A 22,995-nucleotide genomic window follows, 5' to 3' on the forward strand; every position below is an offset into this window, starting at 1 on the left:
GTCCGCTTGTTATTTGTTCTTACATAAAAATTGTTTACCTGAAATAGTCGCCATTTGAAGAAAACGGCTACCGATAATCTCCGTTTAGCCCTTTTTCCAAATCGGAAGTAATTTCGCAAACATTTTCCTAAAGGAATTAAACGGTATTTGTTTTACAACAGTTTCGAAACAAGTTTTTTCAAACTTACGTTAATCACATTTGTTTGCCCGAGTAAGAAACCATGGGGAAACCCTCGTGGTCGGACAGAACACCTTCACGCCTTTTCACGTTCGATGGGAAAAGGTAAATATAATGATGTTATAACTTAAGATCCAACCATAGCTTTGTATTAAGACAATAAAATATGATTAATTGTATTATGGAACTGAACTGCTCGACAAACTTGGACATACAGTCTAAAAATATCATATTTTTACGTATCCTTACATCATTTTAATCAGAAAAAGAAGGTTTACCTAGAAAAGAAAGCTTAGACGCTCGGAAATGCATGGCATCTGATGAAAATATCTATCATTAGCGACCATCAGAGAAAAAATGTGATGACGTATATATTAACGTTACTCTGGGTTAGACCTTCAAGGTAACATCCATATTCGATATGATATTTTTAGGGAAGGGCAACTTTTTTTTTTCTCCATTTACAATTCACGTATTCATTTCACACACACGTATTTACTTTTCCTCGACAACCGTGCGACAATGCAGTCTGTAAAAAAATCGTCACCTAGCATCAACGAAAACGAAATTGAAAGCTGAAGGAGAAACACTGCTATATGCGAGGCTATGTTTAATGGTTTTGTACTTTTGCGTTCTTTCTAACAGGAATGAACGATTATAGTTGGGATACATGGAGCAGCTGGTCTAGTTGTGAGTCCAGTCTTTGGGGTTCGTGTTCCGGAACGCAAAATCGGAGCCGTTCCTGCTACTGGAACTCTACAAATAGTCCCCCGAATGAAACATGTGTAGGCGATTGTGTGCTTCAAAAAAGCAGTTCTTGCTTCTGTACGCCTTTTGATGCAAGTGCTGTTCAGCCGGACAGTATGTGTGGTGATGGAGTCACTACTTATGCGGAGGAAACAGTTCCGTGTCCTTTAAAAGGTTTGGAAGTTATGAAAAATTCTGAAATCGAGATAAATTCAAATTTGTCTTTAATGTCACTAGACCACATTACTGGTTCCTTGTGTAATGCAATTCATAGTTATTTAACCTCTATATAAAGGCCACCTGTGTGTAAATGTCACATTTCTCTGCCTCCTCCATTAAGACCTCTATTAATAGGTTTGGTTGTATTTGTCTGGAGTTTTTTGGTTCATCTACTGTAGATGACGTTATGTTTTCAAATAGTTTTAAATGTTCAAATTAACTTCGATTTATTTTAGGATAATTTCATTTAAATGTAAGCATGATTTGACTAGATTTATATCAAAAAGTATTATCTAAAAGTAAAAACTATAACTTTGCAGAATACATAGAATCATATTCAAAATTATCTCCCTTTTCAGGCTAGAGAACTCGTGTAAGTTAACATGCCCATGAGTTTGAATAATTTAGAATATGGAGACTTTTTTTATTGTCAGTGGATGGTGGATGGTCAGCTTGGGTCAACAGCTCGTGCAGTGTCACGTGCGGTCGTGGTCAGTTCCAGATGCGACGTGTGTGTGATAATCCGAGCCCGTGTAATGGAGGAAATAGCTGTGGCGGAAACAGTACCATAACACTTCCTTGTCAACAACGTATGTATGAGCTGTATTTATCAATAGATGCTTATAAGTGCGTGTGACATTACGGTTTGGTGCCGTCGATCGCGTGCCTGTCTCGGCATCTTCATTTTTATGCCTTAACTCGGAAAACTGCAGAAAGGTCGTCCATCATTTACTAGCCGATTTTTTTAAAAGTTGAATAAATCTGAACAAAAAAAGCGTGGAAAACAATGGCAAATTGCGTATTTTAGAATATAAAAAGTGTGTCTTGATAGCACAGTATGAGTACTATTGAAAAACCATTTTTCCCTAAACATCATTAAAACTGATGGTTGATGCCCATACGAAGTTTCCGCTGTGTCGTTCAGTCTGACGAAGCAGCACAGCAGTTGGACATACGATAAACGATATCGGAATCAACGTGAATTAATAAAATATAGTATTTCACTTAATTCGATTTTTCAAAACCAAGTCAGTTTATATTTCTGCTTTTCTGTTGTTTTAAGTTGAATGTTGCAACTGACGTCTTTGTAAGCGACATAAAAAAAAACCAGCCAAATAATGCATCAAAAATATCGTCAGGCCAGAAATCCTCTCCTTTTGGTATTTCTGGTTTTTTCCGTACAGTAATTGCCAAAAACCGATTTGAATTGGTCTATCTAGTAATGCCTTTATTTGGTTTCTGGATGATTTTTTTTCAAACACATCATCGACACAGACTTCTAAACTGAAAGATATAAGATAATCAAAAGTAGATACTACAGTCTGGTGTCTCCTCACCGTCCGTAGTAGTGACAATTTTCTTTAACATTGCCCATGACTATCGCACCTAAGCGACAGGGTTTTCATATATGGCACGTATGTTCCTTGTGACAAGACCTTTCCGGTGATACCAAACTTTTTCACCATGTGACCTTGACCGCGACCCTTGACCTACATTTGAAAAAAAATAACATTGATGATAACTACTGCACCCTAAAAGATAGGAGTTTTATTTTTGACATTTGTGCTCACAATTTGTTGCAACGGGGTTTCATAATAAACACATCTTATTTCCTTTGATCTTCAGAACTTATTTTTCTCACTGAAATTATCAGGCGCAGTTTTGTTTTAACACGTGGTTGCCAATAGTGACGATATGCTAACCTACAGTAGTATGTAGCCGGAAGCCTCGCTCAATTGACGTGTATTATCACAGGCCCGTTGGCTGTTTTATAATAAGCATCATCAACGCATTTTCGGATTAGAGATCCAATTATGTACTTCGGATATGTCTATCAAGATGAATTCAGGTGTTACAGCTATGATAAGATGATCCGGGATTCCTTCACTTCTAATTTTATCAAGACTTGAGAGAGAAATGTTTGAGAATAGTTTTCACGATAAAAAAATGAAGGAGTGGTTGTGCTCATCATTTTCCCCCAGCTGGACGCCATTAAAAACAAATTACATTTGGGTCCAAGAATTCAAGAAAAGTGTGATCTACTAAGCCAGCATTCATTTATTTCAAATCAGTTATTTGTGGTGATAATTAATTTTTAAAAAATGTTGAAACCTACCCAAAACTTGCCGAGTTATACTCAAGAGAAATCCCCTAGCAACGGAAAAAAGTTGAACTTTGACGCTAAAAAGTCGTCAAAACGTCAACCAGTTTGTAGTCTATAGGAAAGAAATCAAAGTACAACTATTGGTAACATAGTATATCGAAACGTAAAAACGTCTATGATACTACGCTTGATTTTATCTTATACTGAATCATGCTCTACTTCCGGTCAAACGCGCGAGTTTCATACATCCTTAAAAAATACCTTCCGACCCAAATTTTTTCAGGTAGAACCTGTAAACAGATTTTATTTATTTTCTTTTCCTTTGATATTGTGCAAAAAATAGTACGCTTGTATGATTAGCTTTTGAATTCTGCACTTTATTTGTGATTAGTTAGTTCCAGTGTTATAAAAGGGGGAGGGTGGGGGGATTAGGGAGTGGGGGAGGGGCAGTAAGTTTCCACATCCTACAATGATACGTATACAACCCAACATGGGAAAATCGAAATACTTTGCATTGCACCAGAAAAAAACATTTTGTCACGTTTGTTTGATTTAAAATCTAGATGAGTATTGAAGGCTCTATGTACATATTGTTTTTTACCATTTGTTTGACGGGTATGTTAACAGCGACTGTCGATGGAGGTTGGTCAGATTGGGGTAACTGGTCTAGTTGCTCTGTGTCCATTGGAACGGGAACCAAAACAAGAGAAAGAATGTGTGACGACCCGCCAACTTGTGAAGGAATATATTGTATCGGGGAGAGCAACCAGACCGCGGAGTGTGAGGGTAAGGATGTACTTAAAGTGTAAACAGCATGATATTGACAAAGTACTTACACCTTACTGTGGAGTCTTATAAAATTTATTTTCGTGAAAACCAAAGATAAAATAATTGTGAGGATTGTCAAGGTCACCAAGATCTTAAAATAATTTTGAGAATTGTTGAGGTTACTGAGGTCAAATAATTGTGGGGAGTGTGAAAGTTACTAAGGTCAAGTCGTTGTAGGCAATGATTAGTAAAGTGAAGGTGCTAGTAATCTTACTGACAAGTCAAGGAAGTTTACTGCTATGACAAGAATAATTTGGCACGTGAAGGTCACTGTAAGGTCAAGCAATTTTATTATGTAAAATTTAGCAGTGAAGCTTAAATGACTATATAAAAAATGATAACCAGCTTTTGATTTATTTATTTATTTGATATGAATTTATTGTTAGAAGATAATTGTTAGCTTTCGTTTTGTGCTTGATCAAATTTTGACTTAATTTAGTGAACTCGCCAATGGATTTCATTGCAATAGAAAACAATATCCAAATAGCTAATATTTCTTTGATTATGGGTTTTCAGTACTGCCAGCTTGCTTCAGTAACAACGTACTGGATCCGCTTTACTCCTCCTTAGAAACGCCCATGTCTATCTATATTGCCGCTAGCTTTGAGATCTATTCTATAGTACAGGTCTTCCAAACCAGCTTTTGTAAAAGACAAAATATACATCCATATTACATGTGGAATGTATTTCATATACCTACTATAACAAGCAACGCAACACATATTCTCTCTGTCACTGAGCCTAGTCTTCCATTCGATGCATCAGAATTGGGATTCTACAAGGTGGTCCTGAGAGTTTACTATCACGGAGGGTCTCAAATATGGCTGGAAGATGAACTGTTCATCAGTGTATCATACCCTCCCCCTTATGCAGCAATCGTAGGCGGGTCTGTTCGTATGCTTGGTGAAGGCACCCACACCATTGATGGACTCACCCTCTCCTACGACATGAGTAAAGGCCCTGGATTTACGTCCACTTTGGAAATCTCATGGGCATGTACTCCACTCGCGATCGACTCAATTTACGACATGCTCAACGTCGATATCAACGAAGAAATATTGTTCCCGGATGATATGTCACAACAATCCTGGTCAAATCATACTTTTGTCGTAAATCGAATTGATAATCTGGTACTTGCTGTGAAGAATCTGACATTCATCACCTATTTCAATAGCAATCCTCCGAAAGAGGATTTCTGTAACATGACCACAAACCCAAATTTCACCGATGAATTCATTCTTTTTGACAGTCAGATCACTCGTTTTGGTTACATGTACGCAGATCTAATAAATTTGATTGAAATCATTGACACAAAAGTTGAATATTATCAAAAATTCCTTACTTTCGGTGATTACTCTGTTTCATCTTCTGTTTCGACAATTAAAACTGATGTCCAAAACTGGCTGAGTGCCGTCCAGTCTGAAAAGACACATCTGACAAGTCTAAGAAACATCATTAATAGAATAGCCATCCTCATCCCGGAGCGGCAAGGGGCTGATTACTATTATATTTGTGGAAAACGTAGTTCTGACTACACCTCATTAGTGGGATATCTTGTCGATGCACCAGTACAGATCAGTGCCATGGCCCTCACAGATTGGAATGCCCTGGCATCAGAAGACGAGTTGCTAAGAAACATCACAGATACCTACATTCAACAACAGTTCTGTTCAAACTTCATGGAAAAGTCAGATGGAAATGCCAGACTGGTTATCAGCGCTGGAAATGTCGTAGATTCTTTAGGGTTTCTCATCACAATGAGAGTCAGTGCCAACGATTCTTTTAGCTACTTTCAGCAACGAGTCCAATCTGTTCCAGGAAATCCCCCGGCTATTGACATCAGGTAGTAAGAGTTTTATAAAATTATCTGCTCTTTTTCAACAAACAATGGAAAGGTTTTTTTTACATATTCATTATAGCAGTAACTAAGCGTTTTGCAGAGTAAAATTTCATGGTATTCTCACTTATTAATGAATTAGTGCAATTATGAAAATATGAAAATATATGCATATGCGTTTTAAACGGCTTTACTGGCTGTTGACTTGCAAGAAAAATGCTAACAACGGACTGGGACCGAGACTGGACAATAGAATATTTGGCACTTGTACTTCAAAGAAGCCAGCTGTGCCTGTCCGAAACGATCTGGCTGTATAACTTTGTTAGTTTCAGAATTTTTGCACTAAAACGTAGTCGGTGTAAACAAACATTTCTTGCAATGTTATGTACAGTATGAGCTAAAATGGAATTCATTTTGGTTAAATATTTTTTTCAAATTTCACTGGAGACATTTTAGTTCTATGCTGCCTCGACCATTTCAACAGGGTTACGCGAAAGAGGTAAAAGCAGGCAAATTATAAGTACCAGTTTTGTTTTTGGCACTTCAAAACTCCATATGTTGAATTCATAGTTATGGTATTGATTTACTCTCGTTGAAATTTTCTCATTCCAGTTTTTGTATTCAACCCTTATTCGTTATCGAAAAAATCCTAATTTTTCCTTGGAATTTTATTTCCCGACACAAAATGGTGGTGCATAAAGCGTTGCCCATGTCTGTCCTGTCTCGTCCAATCGCGTCCAGTCCCGTTTCAATGGTCCTGTCCCAATTTAATGTAAGCATCTAGCAAGTTCATAGGAGCTTCATTCTCTCATGAAATTTGATAAAACTTTACTTCAAGTAGAGTATATTTTGGACATTGTTGTGTTTCAGGGGTACAAGGTCAAGGCCTTGGCGGCAGGGCATTGATGTTTTACAAACATGTTCCATTTTCAAGAAGAATGAATTGTTATAGCAGAAGATAAAGCAAAATTTTGAAAAGAATGAAAAATATACAAAGCAGAAATTTGAATTAAAACCTTAATTTGTGTGCATGATTGCAAGTATAGATTGACAACTCAAAATTGCACTCTTGAAAGTTAGTTAAATTGCAATCATTGTGGACAATGTTATGATCTGGAGGCGCAAGACAATTTACATCATTAATCTGGAGAGTTTTGGGATGTAACCTTAATTTGAGTTGGTATTTGGTTTTTTATGTCCTAGCCATGTTTTTCATACTTCAGCTGCCGTCTAAACTGTTTACCAAAGACAGCTAGCAGTTCCATCCTCTCTCTGCGTGCAAATTGTTTCTCTTGTACCTACAATGAACTGACTACCATCAGTTATGCATGGAACGTGTTCCAGTTTGACACCGTTACCAAAACTAAATCGGATCTCCTTGATTGGCAGAATGGATTGCAGAGTGGTGAGTGACTGTTAAAATAGCTTTACAAAATTCCTTACAGACCTTTTTGCAGTGTATATATTGCACTGTGGACAGGCATTGTAATTTTGAATTTAGCTCTGTTTATAAAGGATGTTATCCGGATGCTATCCAGAGCGCATCCTCGGTACTCCAGTGGTTACGACCACTTTCGTTCTCTGCACCCCTGGAACATGTCATGGCAAAATTGAAGTCACAAATCAGTTAATTTGATTGATCCCATGAGAAAAAACTGACCAATCACAGGCTGATACGCTCCTTTTTGTTGTACATCAAAGGATCAAACCAGCCTTTTTGTCTTGCCACGAGGTGTCGCATTAGGAACCTTCAATTTTGCCATGACATGTCCTAGGGATGCAGAGAGCTGAAGTGATCATAACCCCTGGACTATTGAGGATGTCCACAGCAACGCAGTTAGTGTCTTGCCTGAGGTCACAAGCACGATTTAATTTCCTGTGAAACACATATCATCTTATCAGATGCAGGACATTCTAAAAATGTTTTTTTTTCGTGAACATACAAATTAAAACTTAGTAGGAATAATGCCAGAATATTTTTGTAACATGTTAGTCTTGTCCAGTTGCACTTTCATCATCAACATGATTTTTTCCAGAACTGAACTCTCCTGCGTTCGTGCTCAGTAAGTACATTCTGTTACCAGATAGTAGTTTCATCGTGGAGCTGAATACCACACTGTTCGGGAACTCTTCAAGTCTAACTCTTGTTTTGATCGAGACAAATATACCACCGTACGATGGCAAATATGAAGTTTCGCCTTCGAGTGGTAAGTTGACTGCACGTCAAAATTTTATTAATTTTTCATCCTTTGACATCGTCGTTAAGTCTGGACATATCTTGTTGGTTGGCACATGGAATATTTAACAAATCATTGTTTGCCATAAAATATTTCACAAATAATTATTTGCCGCCATGAAATATTTCACATTTCTTAATTTGCCGCCATGAAATATTTCACAATTAAGGATATTTAATGAGGTCACTGTGATGTATATATGTGCAAATGATTTGATAATTACCTCGTATATATATTGATGAAATAGTATTGTATGAAAATAAATATTCAAACAAATACATAATCATCGACAAATGTTTTAATTTTCTAAAAAGAGTACAAAAATACTGAGGTAGAATTAGTTGTGGCATTGAAGTTTTGCTTAATTCACTTCTGTTCAATCTCCACAAATACGTCTACTCCTGATCATATTACTAGATGGAAATATTGACCTATAAATATTTTTACTACAAGAACAAAAGTCATGCCAGTGGTACCATCATTTGGGAACACAAATGTCATATAGTCAGTGTTATATGACATCATGGTCAGTCAACTGTTTTATACCTAGCTGTACTTGGTTCAAAATGGGTAGCAATTTTCGCACCAACTCTATGTATGGAATAAGCCCTTGTCTGGCAATAAGCCCACCCAAATCAAACCCTGCTATATCCCCACCTCTCATTTTAGCAATGTGTTCATCTCCGGAGCTTGAAGCGAGGGAAATGCTGTATGATGGAGTAAAAATCGGTTTGTTATCATTGATATGTCATCGGTATTGTTGAATTATTTAACTGTTATTTAAGGTAAAGCTGGAGTAACACAGTTTAACATCAATTTTAAAAACTGGAAAGATGAGGGATACCGCAAAAATAGAAATTTAAATCTGGATTGGAAGGAATCATTTTTCTACAGAGTTTTTGCCAGGAAGGGATCAGAGGAACCAACACTTCTCTATCATGGTGGTGAGTATTAAAGCATTTCTGAACATCTCCCATTTCAGCTGACATTTCAGACTGTCTGTTCATGGGGTCAGTTGAGTCTGTAACATCTAGAACATATCAAACTTAATAACCAAAATCAGATTATTGGTGCCAGGTCCTGTATATCTTAAGTCCAACTTAAATTTTGTGAGTGAAAGTTAAAACTGTGACAAAACTTCAATAAAAGCTAATGTAGATCTCTACATAATTATACAATACTGAGTGATTAATTTTTAAATTGAATTTCTGACATTCCTGAAATGGTTATCATTTATTGAATACATTGTATTGTAAAAACAACACTATGTACTGGAAGTATTGAATACCAAACAAGATTAAATGTTCATTTAACAAATTTCATGTGTCTTATACAACAAAGAAAATCACTTTTTTATAATTAATTTTATAAAAAATAAAGCTTAAAAACTTTACGAGAAAAAATTTGAAACAGACATAAAATAAAAAAATTGTATGAGATTTAATTATTTCATTATAAATTTTGGAACCAGAACATCTTCATTGTCTCCTTCAGCTGTCGCTATTAATTTTATCCACAGCTGAACGAAAAGTGGGTGTTTATTTACCAGAGGGAAACTCAACCAATCTTTATATCCTTGATCTTCTGTTGAGAATTTATGACATCTTCGGAGATTTCACCGAAGAAACTGTTCTTGTTAGAGTAAGTATATTTCTTAGAGTCATATAAATCTAGATTCTAGTTTCAGTCAAATTCTGTGGTCTAATACCCAAGAATGGTCTCTAGGTATGATTAAATCTGTCTATATTTATCATTTTCCCTCTTATTACACACAACAATACAATTCTGGGTCATACAGGTATTTTTTTCAAATTATCAATCTTAATGATAAATTAGTTAATTGATTCATGCTTCAAATTAATATTTTCAAAACAATACATGTTCATACTTCATGCTTTTAATAGATTTATAATGAATTTATCAACAATATTAATTTAAACAAAGGAAAAATCTTTGGAAAAAAAAAGGTTTGAATTTAGAATCATGGACAGAATTTGACGAAAAGAGATTTTGGCAGGAATAGAAAAGATTAAAAATGAGATAACAGACCAATTTACCTCTAAAATGCATATTAGAAATTGAATATAGAATATTTGATTAATCAGTAATTTTGTATGTTACATGGAAGTATTTATTTTGACAGTCCTCTCCACCCATCAATGATATGTCTGTGAGTGAGGTATCATCGTTTGTTGAAACTGTAGATGAAAATATAGATTCAGCTATTGGATCAGGAAATCTCAAACTTGTCACCATGTCCGTAGAGAATGCAGCTTCTACCATCAATGCTTTGGTAAGTTTTATCATAGAAATGTAGAACTGTAATTAAAGTCACTACTAAATACAGTTATCCATCTACCTAGCCTCTTTAATCCTGTCACCACTGATCCAGTTATCCCTCTACCCAGCCTCTTTAATCCTGTCACCACTGATCCAGTTATCCCTCTACCCAGCCTCTTTAATCCTGTCACCACTGATCCAGTTATCCCTCTACCCAGCCTCTTTAATCCTGTCACCACTGATCCAGTTATCCCTCTACCCAGCCTCTTTAATCCTGTCACCACTGATCCAGTTATCCCTCTACCCAGCCTCTTTAATCCTGTCACCACTGATCCAGTTATCCCTCTACCCAGCCTCTTTAATCCTGTCACCACTGATCCAGTTATCCCTCTACCCAGCCTCTTTAATCCTGTCACCACTGATCCAGTTATCCCTCTACCCAGCCTCTTTAATCCTGTCACTACTGATCCAGTTATCCCTCTACCCAGCCTCTTTAATCCTGTCACTACTAATACAGTTATCCCTCTACCCAGCCTCTTTAATCCTGTCACTACTGATCCAGTTATCCCTCTACCCATCCTCTTTAATCCTGTCACTACTGATCCAGTTATCCCTCTACCCAGCCTCTTTAATCCTGTCACTACTGATCCAGTTATCCCTCTACCCAGCCTCTTTAATCCTGTCACTACTAATACAGTTATCCCTCTATCCCTCTACCCAGTTATCCCTCTACCCATCCTCTTTAATCCTGTCACTACTGATCCAGTTATCCCTCTACCCAGCCTCTTTAATCCTGTCACTACTAATACAGTTATCCCTTTATTCAGCCTCTTTAATCCTGTCACCACTCATCCAGTTATCCCTCTACCCAGCCTCTTTAATCCTGTCACTACTAATACAGTTATCCCTTTATTCAGCCTCTTTAATCCTGTCACCACTGATCCAGTTATCCCTCTACCCAGCCTCTTTAATCCTGTCACTACTAATACAGTTATCCCTTTATTCAGCCTCTTTAATCCTGTCACCACTGATCCAGTTATCCCTCTACCCAGCCTCTTTAATCCTGTCACTACTAATACAGTTATCCCTTTATTCAGCCTCTTTAATCCTGTCACCACTGATCCAGTTATCCCTCTACTCAGCCTCTTTAATCCTGTCACCACTGATCCAGTTATCCCTCTACCCAGCCTCTTTAATCCTGTCACCACTGATCCAGTTATCCCTCTACCCAGCCTCTTTAATCCTGTCACCACTGATCCAGTTATCCCTCTACCCAGCCTCTTTAATCCTGTCACTACTAATACAGTTATCCCTCTACCCAGCCTCTTTAATCCTGTCACCACTAATTTCATTGTTCCACCCTTGATCCTAATTAATGTGTGTGTCCGTCCATCTCCAATGTGTAATTGTATATTCTTGCAAGCCTCCATAGTACTGAAACACTCTTCTTGGTGAAAACATATATTCACACCTTAGTGTTGTAACATCAACTTCCAAAATTATTTATTGGTCATTGGTCATCATTAAAAAGTCAAAATTAACACTTAAATTCTTTTGAGGTAGAAATATTCTGCACACTTCCTCTTTAATTCTTTATGAATACTGTAGCATTGATATTTGGATATTGTTTTTTTTTCACTACATAGGATTTTCCAACCACCAGTGTACCAGAGGATACTGGCAGTCTTGTTGTCATGTCTGCAACAGAGGAGAGCAACACAAGCTTCACCTGGGATAGGCTTTGGGCTGACTACATTGATCCACCATTCAACTCGGCCCATGAAAACTTGTCTATTGTAAATAAGACCTTATAAAGAATTTGAACTTTGATTGTTCATTTTATCCATGTTAATACAGAAACAGTTGAGACTATTTTCTGTAACAATATCTGCAATTCATAGGTTTGAAAAGATTAATACTATCATCCTACTATGACCGTAACCTTTGACCTACATTTGAAAGATAATTGCCATATAGATTATTGCACCGAAAGAGGTAGAGTTTTAATATTTGGCATGTGTGTTCATTGTGACAAGACCTTTCCAATGGTACCAAATGTTTTGACCATGTGACCTTGACCATGACCTTTGACCTACATGTGAAAAACTTTTGCCTTAATTATTACACTGTAAGTGTTTCAAATATTGTGTATGCAATTAGCACAGTGCTTACACAGTACAGTTTTAATGTCCCAAATAAGAATTTTGTTGCAACTTGGGAAATAGTGTTGCATAAACACATTTTGTTTTCTGTTTTTTGGGGGGATTTTTTTGAGAGAGGTGTGGTTCGGGGTTGGTGGCAGAGGACCTGGAAAGTTGCAATAACGAGTGAAGCTCTTTTAAATGAGTCACTTTTTCAAATGGCTGTCACTTTAAATGCTTCGAGTGCTGCAAGGCAATGTCATAAGACCCTGAATGTTGTATTTCTTATTTTGTTTATCTGTAAACATGCTCCAGAGCATGAGTCAAGACATTTGGACCACAACAAGAAAATAAATCCCCAGTTCATGGTCAAATCAGGTTACATGAATTTCAGAAACAAAGAGATACCTTGATGATGTAAAGTGTTATACTAACTGATAGAAACATTTTTACTTGGTTTTCCAAATTAGGTGACGGAACAGTACTCCTATATCTTACACAATACTACGTTAGCTGAACAGGGGTCTGGTATGGTTACGGTGAAACACCTGGCACAAGGTATCGGCTCTGTCATTATGGATCCTTCACTAATCGATGAAGGAATTGTGGTAAGATGATTTAAAGTCTTGATAAAATATTCATCCAAAGTATTTTTAACATAGCTTGGACCAGATCGTGATAAAAACTTAATTTGTATTATTGTGAATCTTAGAAGAGCTTGCAAATTTTTAGTAACCCACCATTGTCAGATATGGGCCATTCAAATCGCGTTATATTTGTGTTTTGGTGTCTATTCGTAAACAATCCATGTTATCGCAATTTCTTGAGATGAACTTGAAGGATATTCTCAAATATACCTGATATATGTTTCTCATGGCCAATATTTTTGCCCATTTAAATTTTTGTCTGCTCAAGAAAACAAAATGGCTGATGAGAAACCATCTCTGATTTTGACTGTTTTAAGTTTGTTATTGTTATTTCTCAGAAAGTTCTAAACTTTTAAGACATGTCTTAGATTTCATATGCAGGATTCCTTGTTAAATGGTTGAAAGAAAAAGGAGAAAGAAGGTGAGGTTAGAGAAAAGATCAATATTGTATAGAACTGATAAAGATTATTAAAATGTTTGGCCCCAAGATTGCTCAAGGATCTTTTTTCCTTTCTTAATGAGACCTTTGCCATTGTTTGCCATTTTCAAGTACCTAAACTTTTGTGTCGTATGAGTTAATTCCCTTGTTTTACAGAATACGGCTGTCACTACAAACGACCTGATACTAACAATGTTTCAAAACACCACTGTTGGAGATATATATCCACTCTTTGCTGACTATGAAACAACATCTGAGTGTTAGTGATATTTTTTTTATGTATTTTCTTTATTTTCCCTTCTAATATTTCAAAAATGCAAATTTGGAAATTTTATTAATTTTTCATGAAGACCAGATTATGGACATCGGAATGTATATGATAATTCTTCATGGATTTTTTTTGTCAAATGTTTCAGAAATTAAACTTTTGAAATTGTGTTCTTTTTCATGAGGAGATCATTTGAAAGTTTTGTAAGAATGTCCACACATTTCAATAATATGAATATTACATATGATTTTGTATGAGTTGTTGCTACTAGTAGTATATCAAGTTAAAATAATGAGTTCCATGATATTTTTGATTTTTTGCATTTGATTGGTTTTAGCGATTTTGCGTGTCGCAGACAACGCTTTGAAAAGTGTAATCACAACTAGAACCCCAAACAACCCGACCAGTACAGACCTATACGATATACAACAGACCATTGTAGCCAACAATGACTTTGTAAACTCTAACCAAGACAGCACAGAGGATATGACGGAAATGGAACGCTCTTTCTTTGTCTCTCAAATCTCCAAGTCACAGGCTTTGAAGAAAAACGAAACTGATGAAAAGGTAAAAAGATCACATTTCTGTTTGGTCCAGTAAAACCTGAATTAATTTAAACCTGTGTGACATTATTTCTTGGTCAGAATAGACAGTGTGTTGAAATAAAAAAAAAAATCAGATTTGGTAGTTCTCAGAAATGTGATTTCATTTTATTTCCTAATAAGGAAGGTGTTGGATTATGATACACTTTGGGGTCAAATTTGAACACTTTAAAAACAATATAGAACATTGGCAGTCGTCAATATTTTTATGAAAAAGTTTTAACAGAGAAAAGTGAAGTTGTATGTAAATATTTATATCATAGCTGATTATATAAAAATTTACCATTGTTTCCTTTGAAGAAAGGTATCATATAGCCCAGGTTTCAGAATGGGGGCTACAATAGCTGATTTATTAGAGCCTAGGACTATTCTACCCAAGGTGAAGATCAGGAGTGTGTAGGTTCAGGTCGGTTTGTTTATCAGAAAGCTGAGGTTTTCCTGAGTTGGTCAGGTTGGCATGGAGTGGGCCTCCTGTATGTTGTTCAGTGAGACAGGCACCAACTTTTTTAGGAAAACTTTACCTTAATATGACCTTGGCTGTTGACATAGGGATACAACCCAACAAGCAAACATATAAACAGCCAACACTGAAGTTTTGGCTAAAATTAGGGGGTGGGCTTATTACAGGACATTGAAATGATATTTTTCACCTTAGTATCTAATAGCAATAAAAGTAGCCAGGCTTATTATGAGTCATTGCCTCATTGCCAGATAAATATATATTTGTTCCGTGTTACCAAAATTAGTCCCTGGAAATGATGTGAAATTGTAATTCTCTCTAGGCTCAGCAATTTGTACCCAGCATCCTGGCATCACTGTCATCACTGGGAAAAGTGTTGAAAGGAATGGTAAATATGAAACAACTCCCTGTGTTTGTCAACAGACCAGGATTAAGTACCAGCATGACAGCACTGACGTTACCCGAACTGACGACAACTCCACTAGTAAGGAACAACATCACTATGGAGTTCGCAGAAACAGACGACCAGAGTGTGGACAGCAAAGACATACAGGTTCGTTCAGGAAGGAAACTTGACTGGAAAATGAGATACTTATTCACATCTCAATCTAACATCCAAGATCATGTAGACATTTCAATGTTTTTCATTTTCTGTTTAATAATTCACAAATAAAAAAAAAAAAAATATGACAAAAAAGAAATTTACACTAGTCAACATCCTACCAAGATATCACTAAGTTTTATACCCTGGTAATCTCTAAATTACTAATTAAGAATTATTTTAATAGTATATAAAACTTTTAATTCTTTCTCTAATTATCTGATTTTCCCCTTTTTTCCTGTTCTTTTGTAAACAGAAATTTGAAAAAAAAAGCCTTTAAATTTGTGGTAAAGTGATTCCTGTATATGGAGGGTTAACTCTTTCCTTTGTAGATCACCGTGTTTGACAAGAATCCCTTCACCTGGGATCCTGAAGCTCAATATATTACCTCGAATGTACTGTCTGTTTCCGTCAAGGACAGCAACGAGGAAGAGGTCAATATATCGGTCAAGGTCAAATTCCCAAACAAAGGAGACAATAATCCAAAAACTGTGTATCTAGCTTTTCCTGCAGACACGAATGAAAGTTCGTCTCAATTTTTCAGCTACAAGTTTTTCTGGCAGTTTCCTGGCGATGATATGGTGTTGAGAGTAGATGGTATCACACACGGGATGAAGTTTGTTATGTACTTGAAAGGCGGCAGTGGAGCCACACGCTCTGCATATGATTGGCGGCATGAAGTACCAGATAGTGATTTGAATGATGGATTTTTCATGGTTGTTGTTCCTGGAGGCATGTTCAGTCAGCAGGTCACAGCCTATATCACAATCACAGTGGACACAGGTTCTTATGTCATATATTTTGTACATATTTAATCTATTCAATACATATTCATTTTATCTATTCTGTACATATTCATTTGATTTATTCTGTACATATTTTATTTATTCTGTACATATTCATTTTATCTATTCTGTACATATTTTATTTATTCTGTACATATTCATTTCATTTATTCTGTACACATTCATTTTATTTATTCTGTACACATTTTATCTATTCTGTACACATTCATTTTATTTAGTCTGTACATATTCATTTTTTTATTCTGTACATATTCATTTTATTTATTCTGTACATATTCATTTTATTTATTCTGTACATATTCATTTTATCTATTCTGTACATATTCATTTTATTTATTCTGTACATATTCATTTGATCTATTCTGTACATATTCATTTTATCTATTCTGTACATATTCATTTTATTTATTCTGTACAAATTCATTTCATTTATTCTGTACACATTCATTTTATTTATTCTGTACACATTCATTTTATTTATTCTGTACATATTCATTTATCAATTCTGTACACATTCATTTTATCTATTCTGTACACATTCATTTTATTTATTCCATATGTATTCCATTTATTTGAAGTTTATCTTATTTTTTTATTCTTATATAATCTTGGTGTAGATTCTTAAATCAACTATCCTGAAGAGATAATAATTTGTAGTCATGTACCAATATGATAAAACGGTACAGGTGACACAAATGTAATGCTGTGTATCTTAAATCCTTTTACTTGGCTGCAGCTGATTGAATGTTCTTTGACAATTTTTATGTATCTTGGGTTAAAGTTTATATTGCTTGGTGATACAATTAGGAATTTAAGTCAGAGTTAATTAGTTGCTTCTTGGACCTGGGTTCTGTAAAGTGGCCCAAACATTTACCGTGCAGATGTTGTGTGTAGCTGATATGTATGTAGATCAGGTTCTGAAGATACAGAATGAGCAACAGCCTTTGGTGTGTACATTGAGCAGGTCATCAACATCCAGAGACATGTAAGATAACTTGTTGATCTATAGAGATGCACACTATTAACACACAACTAGTATGAATCTCTCAAGGTGGTTACATTGAGCAGGTCATCAACATCTAGAGACATGTAAGATAACTTGTTGATCTATAGAGATGCACACTATTAACACACAACTAGTATGAATCTCTCAAGGTGGTTACATTGAGCAGGTCATCAACATCTAAAGACATGTAAGATAACTTGTTGATCTAAAGAGATGTACACTACTATCACACAACCAGTATGAATCTCTCAAGGTGGTTACATTGAGCAGGTCATCAACATCTAGAGACAAGTAAGATAACTTGTTGATCTGAAGAGATGTACACTACTATCACACAACTAGTATGAATCTCTCAAGGTGGTTACATTGAGCAGGTCATCAACATCTAGAGACATGTAAGATAACTTGTTGATCTGAAGAGATGTACACTACTATCACACAACTAGTATGAATCTCTCAAGGTGGTTACATTGAGCAGGTCATCAACATCTAGAGACATGTAAGATAACTTGTTGATCTGAAGAGATGCACACTATTAACACACAACCAGTGTGAATCTCTCAAGGTGGTTACATTGAGCAGGTCATCGACATCTAGAGACAAGTAAGATAACTTGTTGATCTGAAGAGATGTACACTACTATCACACAACTAGTATGAATCTCTCAAGGTGGTTACATTGAGCAGGTCATCAACATCTAGAGACATGTAAGATAACTTGTTGATCTGAAGAGATGCACACTATTAACACACAACTAGTGTGAATCTCTCAAGGTGGTTACATTGAACAGGTCATCAACATCTAGAGACATGTAAGATAACTTGTTGATCTGAAGAGATGCACACTATTAACACACAACTAGTGTGAATCTCTCAAGGTGGTTACATTGAACAGGTCATCAACATCTAGAGACATGTAAGATAACTTGTTGATCTGAAGAGATGCACACTATTAACACACAACTAGTGTAAATCTCTCAAAGTGGATTGATCATCTACAAATGGCTATGATTAAAATATTGAGAGTTTTCTCTGTTGTGATGGCTGTTTGAACAGGAGAATTTTATTCAATTTTGTGTTTTGATTACAGTTCCAGATGGGAGTGTATCCAGAACTCGTCGTAGTGCTGGTAACAACACTACATCATCAGGCAATATTACTATTCCAGCTACGCGGGTGTTACCATATAACATGGTCATGTCTACTGCTGGATGTCGAGTCTGGAACAAAGAGGAAGCCAAGTGGGACAAAACATCATGTAAGGTGGGTAACTAGGGTCCTAAAAGACAATACAAGATGCCATGTCATGTGGGCCTTGTGAGACAGCTAGGGTCTAAAACGATGAGATGTGATATCATGTAGAACATGTTAGACAGAGTTCTGATGTATGATGCATGACGTCCTAAAAGATGATATGTCATGTCATGTGGGTCATATTAGATAGTTAGGGTCTGAATTGATGAAAGGTATCATGTCATGTGGGTCATGTCAGACAATAGGGGTACACCCTTACAGAGGATTTATGACAAGTGAAAGACATACCATCCTTGAACTAATAATTAATCTGACATTGTGCAGTGCTTAAAATGAAAAAAATGACATTATGACATACCATGAAAATAACAAGATGATGTCATGCTGGGTCGTAAAGATCAGATGACATTACATCATGACCTTGTTGAAGTGATAAGGTGACATATAGCTGTGAACACATGTAAATGTTAATGACGTCATTGAGAGAATCCAAATTATTGATTTCTGTGTTATTAATTTTATCTCCAGATGTCAACTGAGTCAACCGCCTCAGAGACAGTATGTATCTGTAAAGATCCACCGGGGCAATACTTTGCCAACACATTTTATGTACCGCCAAACTCCATCGACTTTAACTCCGTTTTTGGAAAGTTTGATATTGTCAGTAATGGAGCTGTACTGGGAACTCTCGTTGGAGTCATTGTGTTATACGTCTTGGTGGCCGTGTGGGCATGGAGACGGGATCGCCATGACCATGAAACAGTATGGAAGATTTCTCATTCTCAGTTGTATTTATAAAAGAGACCAGTTAGTGTAAAGTCTTATACTTATGTAAGGCTAAGATATGATGATTAACAAACAGTAAGACTGTTTACATTGGCACTTCATTTCATTGATAAATGGTGTTCATGAAATCCATTTAAAATAAAATTCATGCAAAATATTAGATAATCAATCTGAATTTAATGAAAATATACCCCAGTAAGAATTAAAATTTTTGCAGTATACGGTAATCTCTCAAAATTCAAATGAAAAATCTGCTTTTTGACTTTTGAATGGAAACTATGTTACAGTGGGCGCTATCATATCTGTCAGATAACCAGATAAACGACAATTACTTGTATCTTGTCACCATCCATACGGGGTTGGCGCGGAATGCTGGGACAGTGTCACGTGTCTTTATGGCAGTCACAAGTAGTCGACGGAGTACTGGCATCCGGACACTTGACGATGGCAAAAGCAAAGTGAGTCACTTAGGACCATACAGGATTTCACAAAACTAACCCTATTATTGAATCATAGGCAATGAACCACAGCTAAACATTGTTATGGTTGGATCAGATAAAGGTATAGGCATACACAAATGAATAACTTTCAGACTTTACAAGGCCTCCTACTACTGATAAGTAACTCAAGTTCCACAGTCTTACTGCTTATAGTGACTCACTCCCTGTAACTCTTACTGCTTATAGTGACTCACTCCATCTAATTCTTACTGCTTATAGTGACTCACTACATCTAATTCTTACTGCTTATAGTGACTCGCTCCCCGTAACTCTTACTGCTTATAGTGACTCACTCCATCTAATTCTTACTGCTTATAGTGACCCGCTCCCCGTAACTCTTACTGCTTATAGTGACTCACTCCATGTAACTCTGACTGCTTATAGTGACTCACTCCATCTAATTCTTACTGCTTATAGTGACTCGCTCCCCGTAACTCTTACTGCTTATAGTGACTCGCTCCCCGTAACTCTTACTGCTTATAGTGACTCGCTCCATCTAATTCTTACTGCTTATAGTGACTCACTCCATGTAACTCTTACTGCTTATAGTGACTCACTTCCTGTAAATCACTGCCTATAGTGACTGTCTCTCTGTACGTTTTACTGAAAGTAAAGTACCTAAAGTAACTCACCCCTATAACTTACAGCTCATTATGAGTCTGTGACTCCCATTAAACCCATTTTTAAACCTAACCACCTACAAGTCAGTGACTCAAGTCTCAGCCCAAATATAAATCTTACTTGTAGTGACTCACTCCATGTTATTATTACTGCTTATATTGACTCACTCTCTGTAGCTCTTACCACCTATATAGATGACTTACCAATTTAAACTCTCATTCTTTTTAGTGACTCCATCTCTGTAACCCTTCCTGCTCACATATGTGTATAACAACTCAACTTTTAACTCTTACTGAATATATTGACTCACTCACTGTTACTCTTACTGCCTATAGAAACTCATCTCCGTAACTCTTACTACTGTGATGACTCACCTGCTGTCACTCTTTCTGCCATTGGTGAGTATGTGACTCCATGGCAATTTTACCCCTTGTAAAACCTCAATACCTACACTGAGTCAGTGACTCCAGTCTTACCCCCTGTAACTTTTCCTGTCTTTACTACCTACAATGATTCAATAACTCCTGTCCCACCCCGTAACTTTTGCTGTCTCCAGTCAGACAGTGACCCCAGTATCATCCTTGCAATGGTGAGTTAGTCACACCGGAGTTACAGTGCTAATACTATCTATAAAGGGTAGGGTGCTTTCTAGCTGAGGAAAATTGAACGCAAATTTAAATTTAATCATCATTCTCAAGACCAGGCAATTAAATATGAATATAAAATATCTGTATTTACCCCTTGAAACTTTAATGATACAAAATCAAAATCGAGCATTTATGTAACTTTTCCATAAGAACCGGTTGCCGGCCAATTTGATTGGCTACTTTGATCATTTGGCCAAGTACACCAATCCAGTTCTGTAATAATGTTCCGTACACGACTACACGTACACGGCAGGCCAGCCTCCTACTTTCACTACACAGTCTACTGCTAACAAAATTATGGAAAACCCTGCATTTGACTTCTATAAAAAAGAATACCTGTATTCTAAATGTGGGATGAATTATGGGTAATTATAGTTAAATTTGTAAATGACTTAGTTATGATAGATTGAAAAATTCAGATCACTTGACAGTCTATACTGGAGGATGATTTTGATGTTTTCTGGTCTCAGGGATTTGGTACAGGAAGTGTGCAGAAGTTTATTATGTGTGTACCGAGATGCCTGGGAAGTCTTACTTGCCTTGATATTTGGCATGACAACAGTGGGAAAGGAAATGCTGCCTCATGGCTTCTCAGCAAAGTGGAGATCATGGACCTACAGTCAACAGAAAGGTAATACACCACTTTGTCTGTGACACGCACATCTATTGTCTGTTAAACCTACAATTCAGCTAACTACTGGATGCATAGGAACCAAATTTGGCAGTCAGCATGTCTTAAAGGCAGGATCCTTAAGTCCATGGTCGTGCCCTTCCTTCTAGGATAATTGGCTTTTCCTGAGAAACTGCTAGCCAGGTTTCAATGAAGTTTCAAAGTTGTATAAATAAAGTATCAAACCCTGGCTACTCCTTTGAGTATGGTCCATGTGTCACACGTAGATAAAACTATTTTACAACATACTACATGGGATGGCTAATTCTGTTTCAGATTTACCTTCATTTGTAATCGTTGGTTATCCCTAGATGAAGAAGATGGAGTGACACAGTGTGCAGTGCCGGTGTCTGGAAGAGAAGACCTTGACTCCTTTGGTTATCGTTTTCGGTAGGTTTAGGCAGCAAAACGATGGCTTAGAGAAATTGCTCACGGGTGCCATGTGATCATAGTAATAGTCTACATTTTATAAGATATTCATGGGTTGAGATTAGCAATTTCCGTGAACACTCTTGAATAATACATATAAACATGATAAGAGATAGTGGTAAACTAGTAGTGCATTGCCATTTAGCTTTAAAACCTTCTGTAGTATGCTGTGACGAAGGTTTTCAATTTTGTGCAAAGAAATGTCCTTGGCCTACTCAAGATTACAGTGGACTGAACTATCACAATCTTTAAACCACATATTAAACCACATATTTAGCATGTCCTGCCTGTAGCATGCTGCAATGTAGGGCTATTGGAATTGTTCAAACCCCTTATGACCTTGGTCCATTTTCAAGGTCACAGGGTTAAATGGGTTAAAATCACAGCAGTTTTCCGGGAGTATTTGTCAGTTTCAAAGATATTCTTGTAAATTTTAATTAAGGTTTCAAAATTAAGACCTATCATCACAGAGGAGTCCTAGAAGGACAAAACTGCTGTATAATGCAGTTTAATGTATTGTTTTGCTCTACTGTGTCTGATCAAAATTTGTATTAAAATATACAATTCACCTGTGTGTCTTTAGTACAATCTTTGTCCATGTGGTAATATGTAACTGTTTTATTTAGGGACAACTCCAGAAATTCCACAACAGATGGACACCTGTGGCTCTCCATTTTCATCCGTCCTGA

At 36.5% G+C, this 22,995-nt stretch overlaps 1 protein-coding gene across 1 annotated transcript; it reads left to right on the forward strand.

Annotated features, from left to right (window-relative positions):
* Positions 1-273: 273 nt before the first annotated feature.
* Positions 274-22,995, forward strand: LOC132554590 (uncharacterized). Its single transcript, XM_060218914.1, is given in 23 exon segments — positions 274-283; positions 824-1,099; positions 1,579-1,734; positions 3,876-4,034; positions 4,593-5,919; positions 7,137-7,318; positions 7,950-8,120; positions 8,936-9,094; positions 9,670-9,791; positions 10,294-10,443; positions 12,077-12,226; positions 13,042-13,179; positions 13,814-13,916; positions 14,263-14,492; positions 15,310-15,540; positions 15,921-16,371; positions 18,490-18,662; positions 19,182-19,415; positions 19,727-19,897; positions 21,678-21,838; positions 22,154-22,267; positions 22,933-22,949; positions 22,952-22,995. Coding segments are annotated over 23 exon segments (4,929 nt in total).

This window comes from Ylistrum balloti, unplaced genomic scaffold (assembly GCF_031769215.1).
Source record: "Ylistrum balloti isolate Yb309-2 unplaced genomic scaffold, AGI_CSIRO_Ybal_v1 Utg370416, whole genome shotgun sequence".
NCBI lineage: Eukaryota > Metazoa > Mollusca > Bivalvia > Pectinida > Pectinidae > Ylistrum > Ylistrum balloti.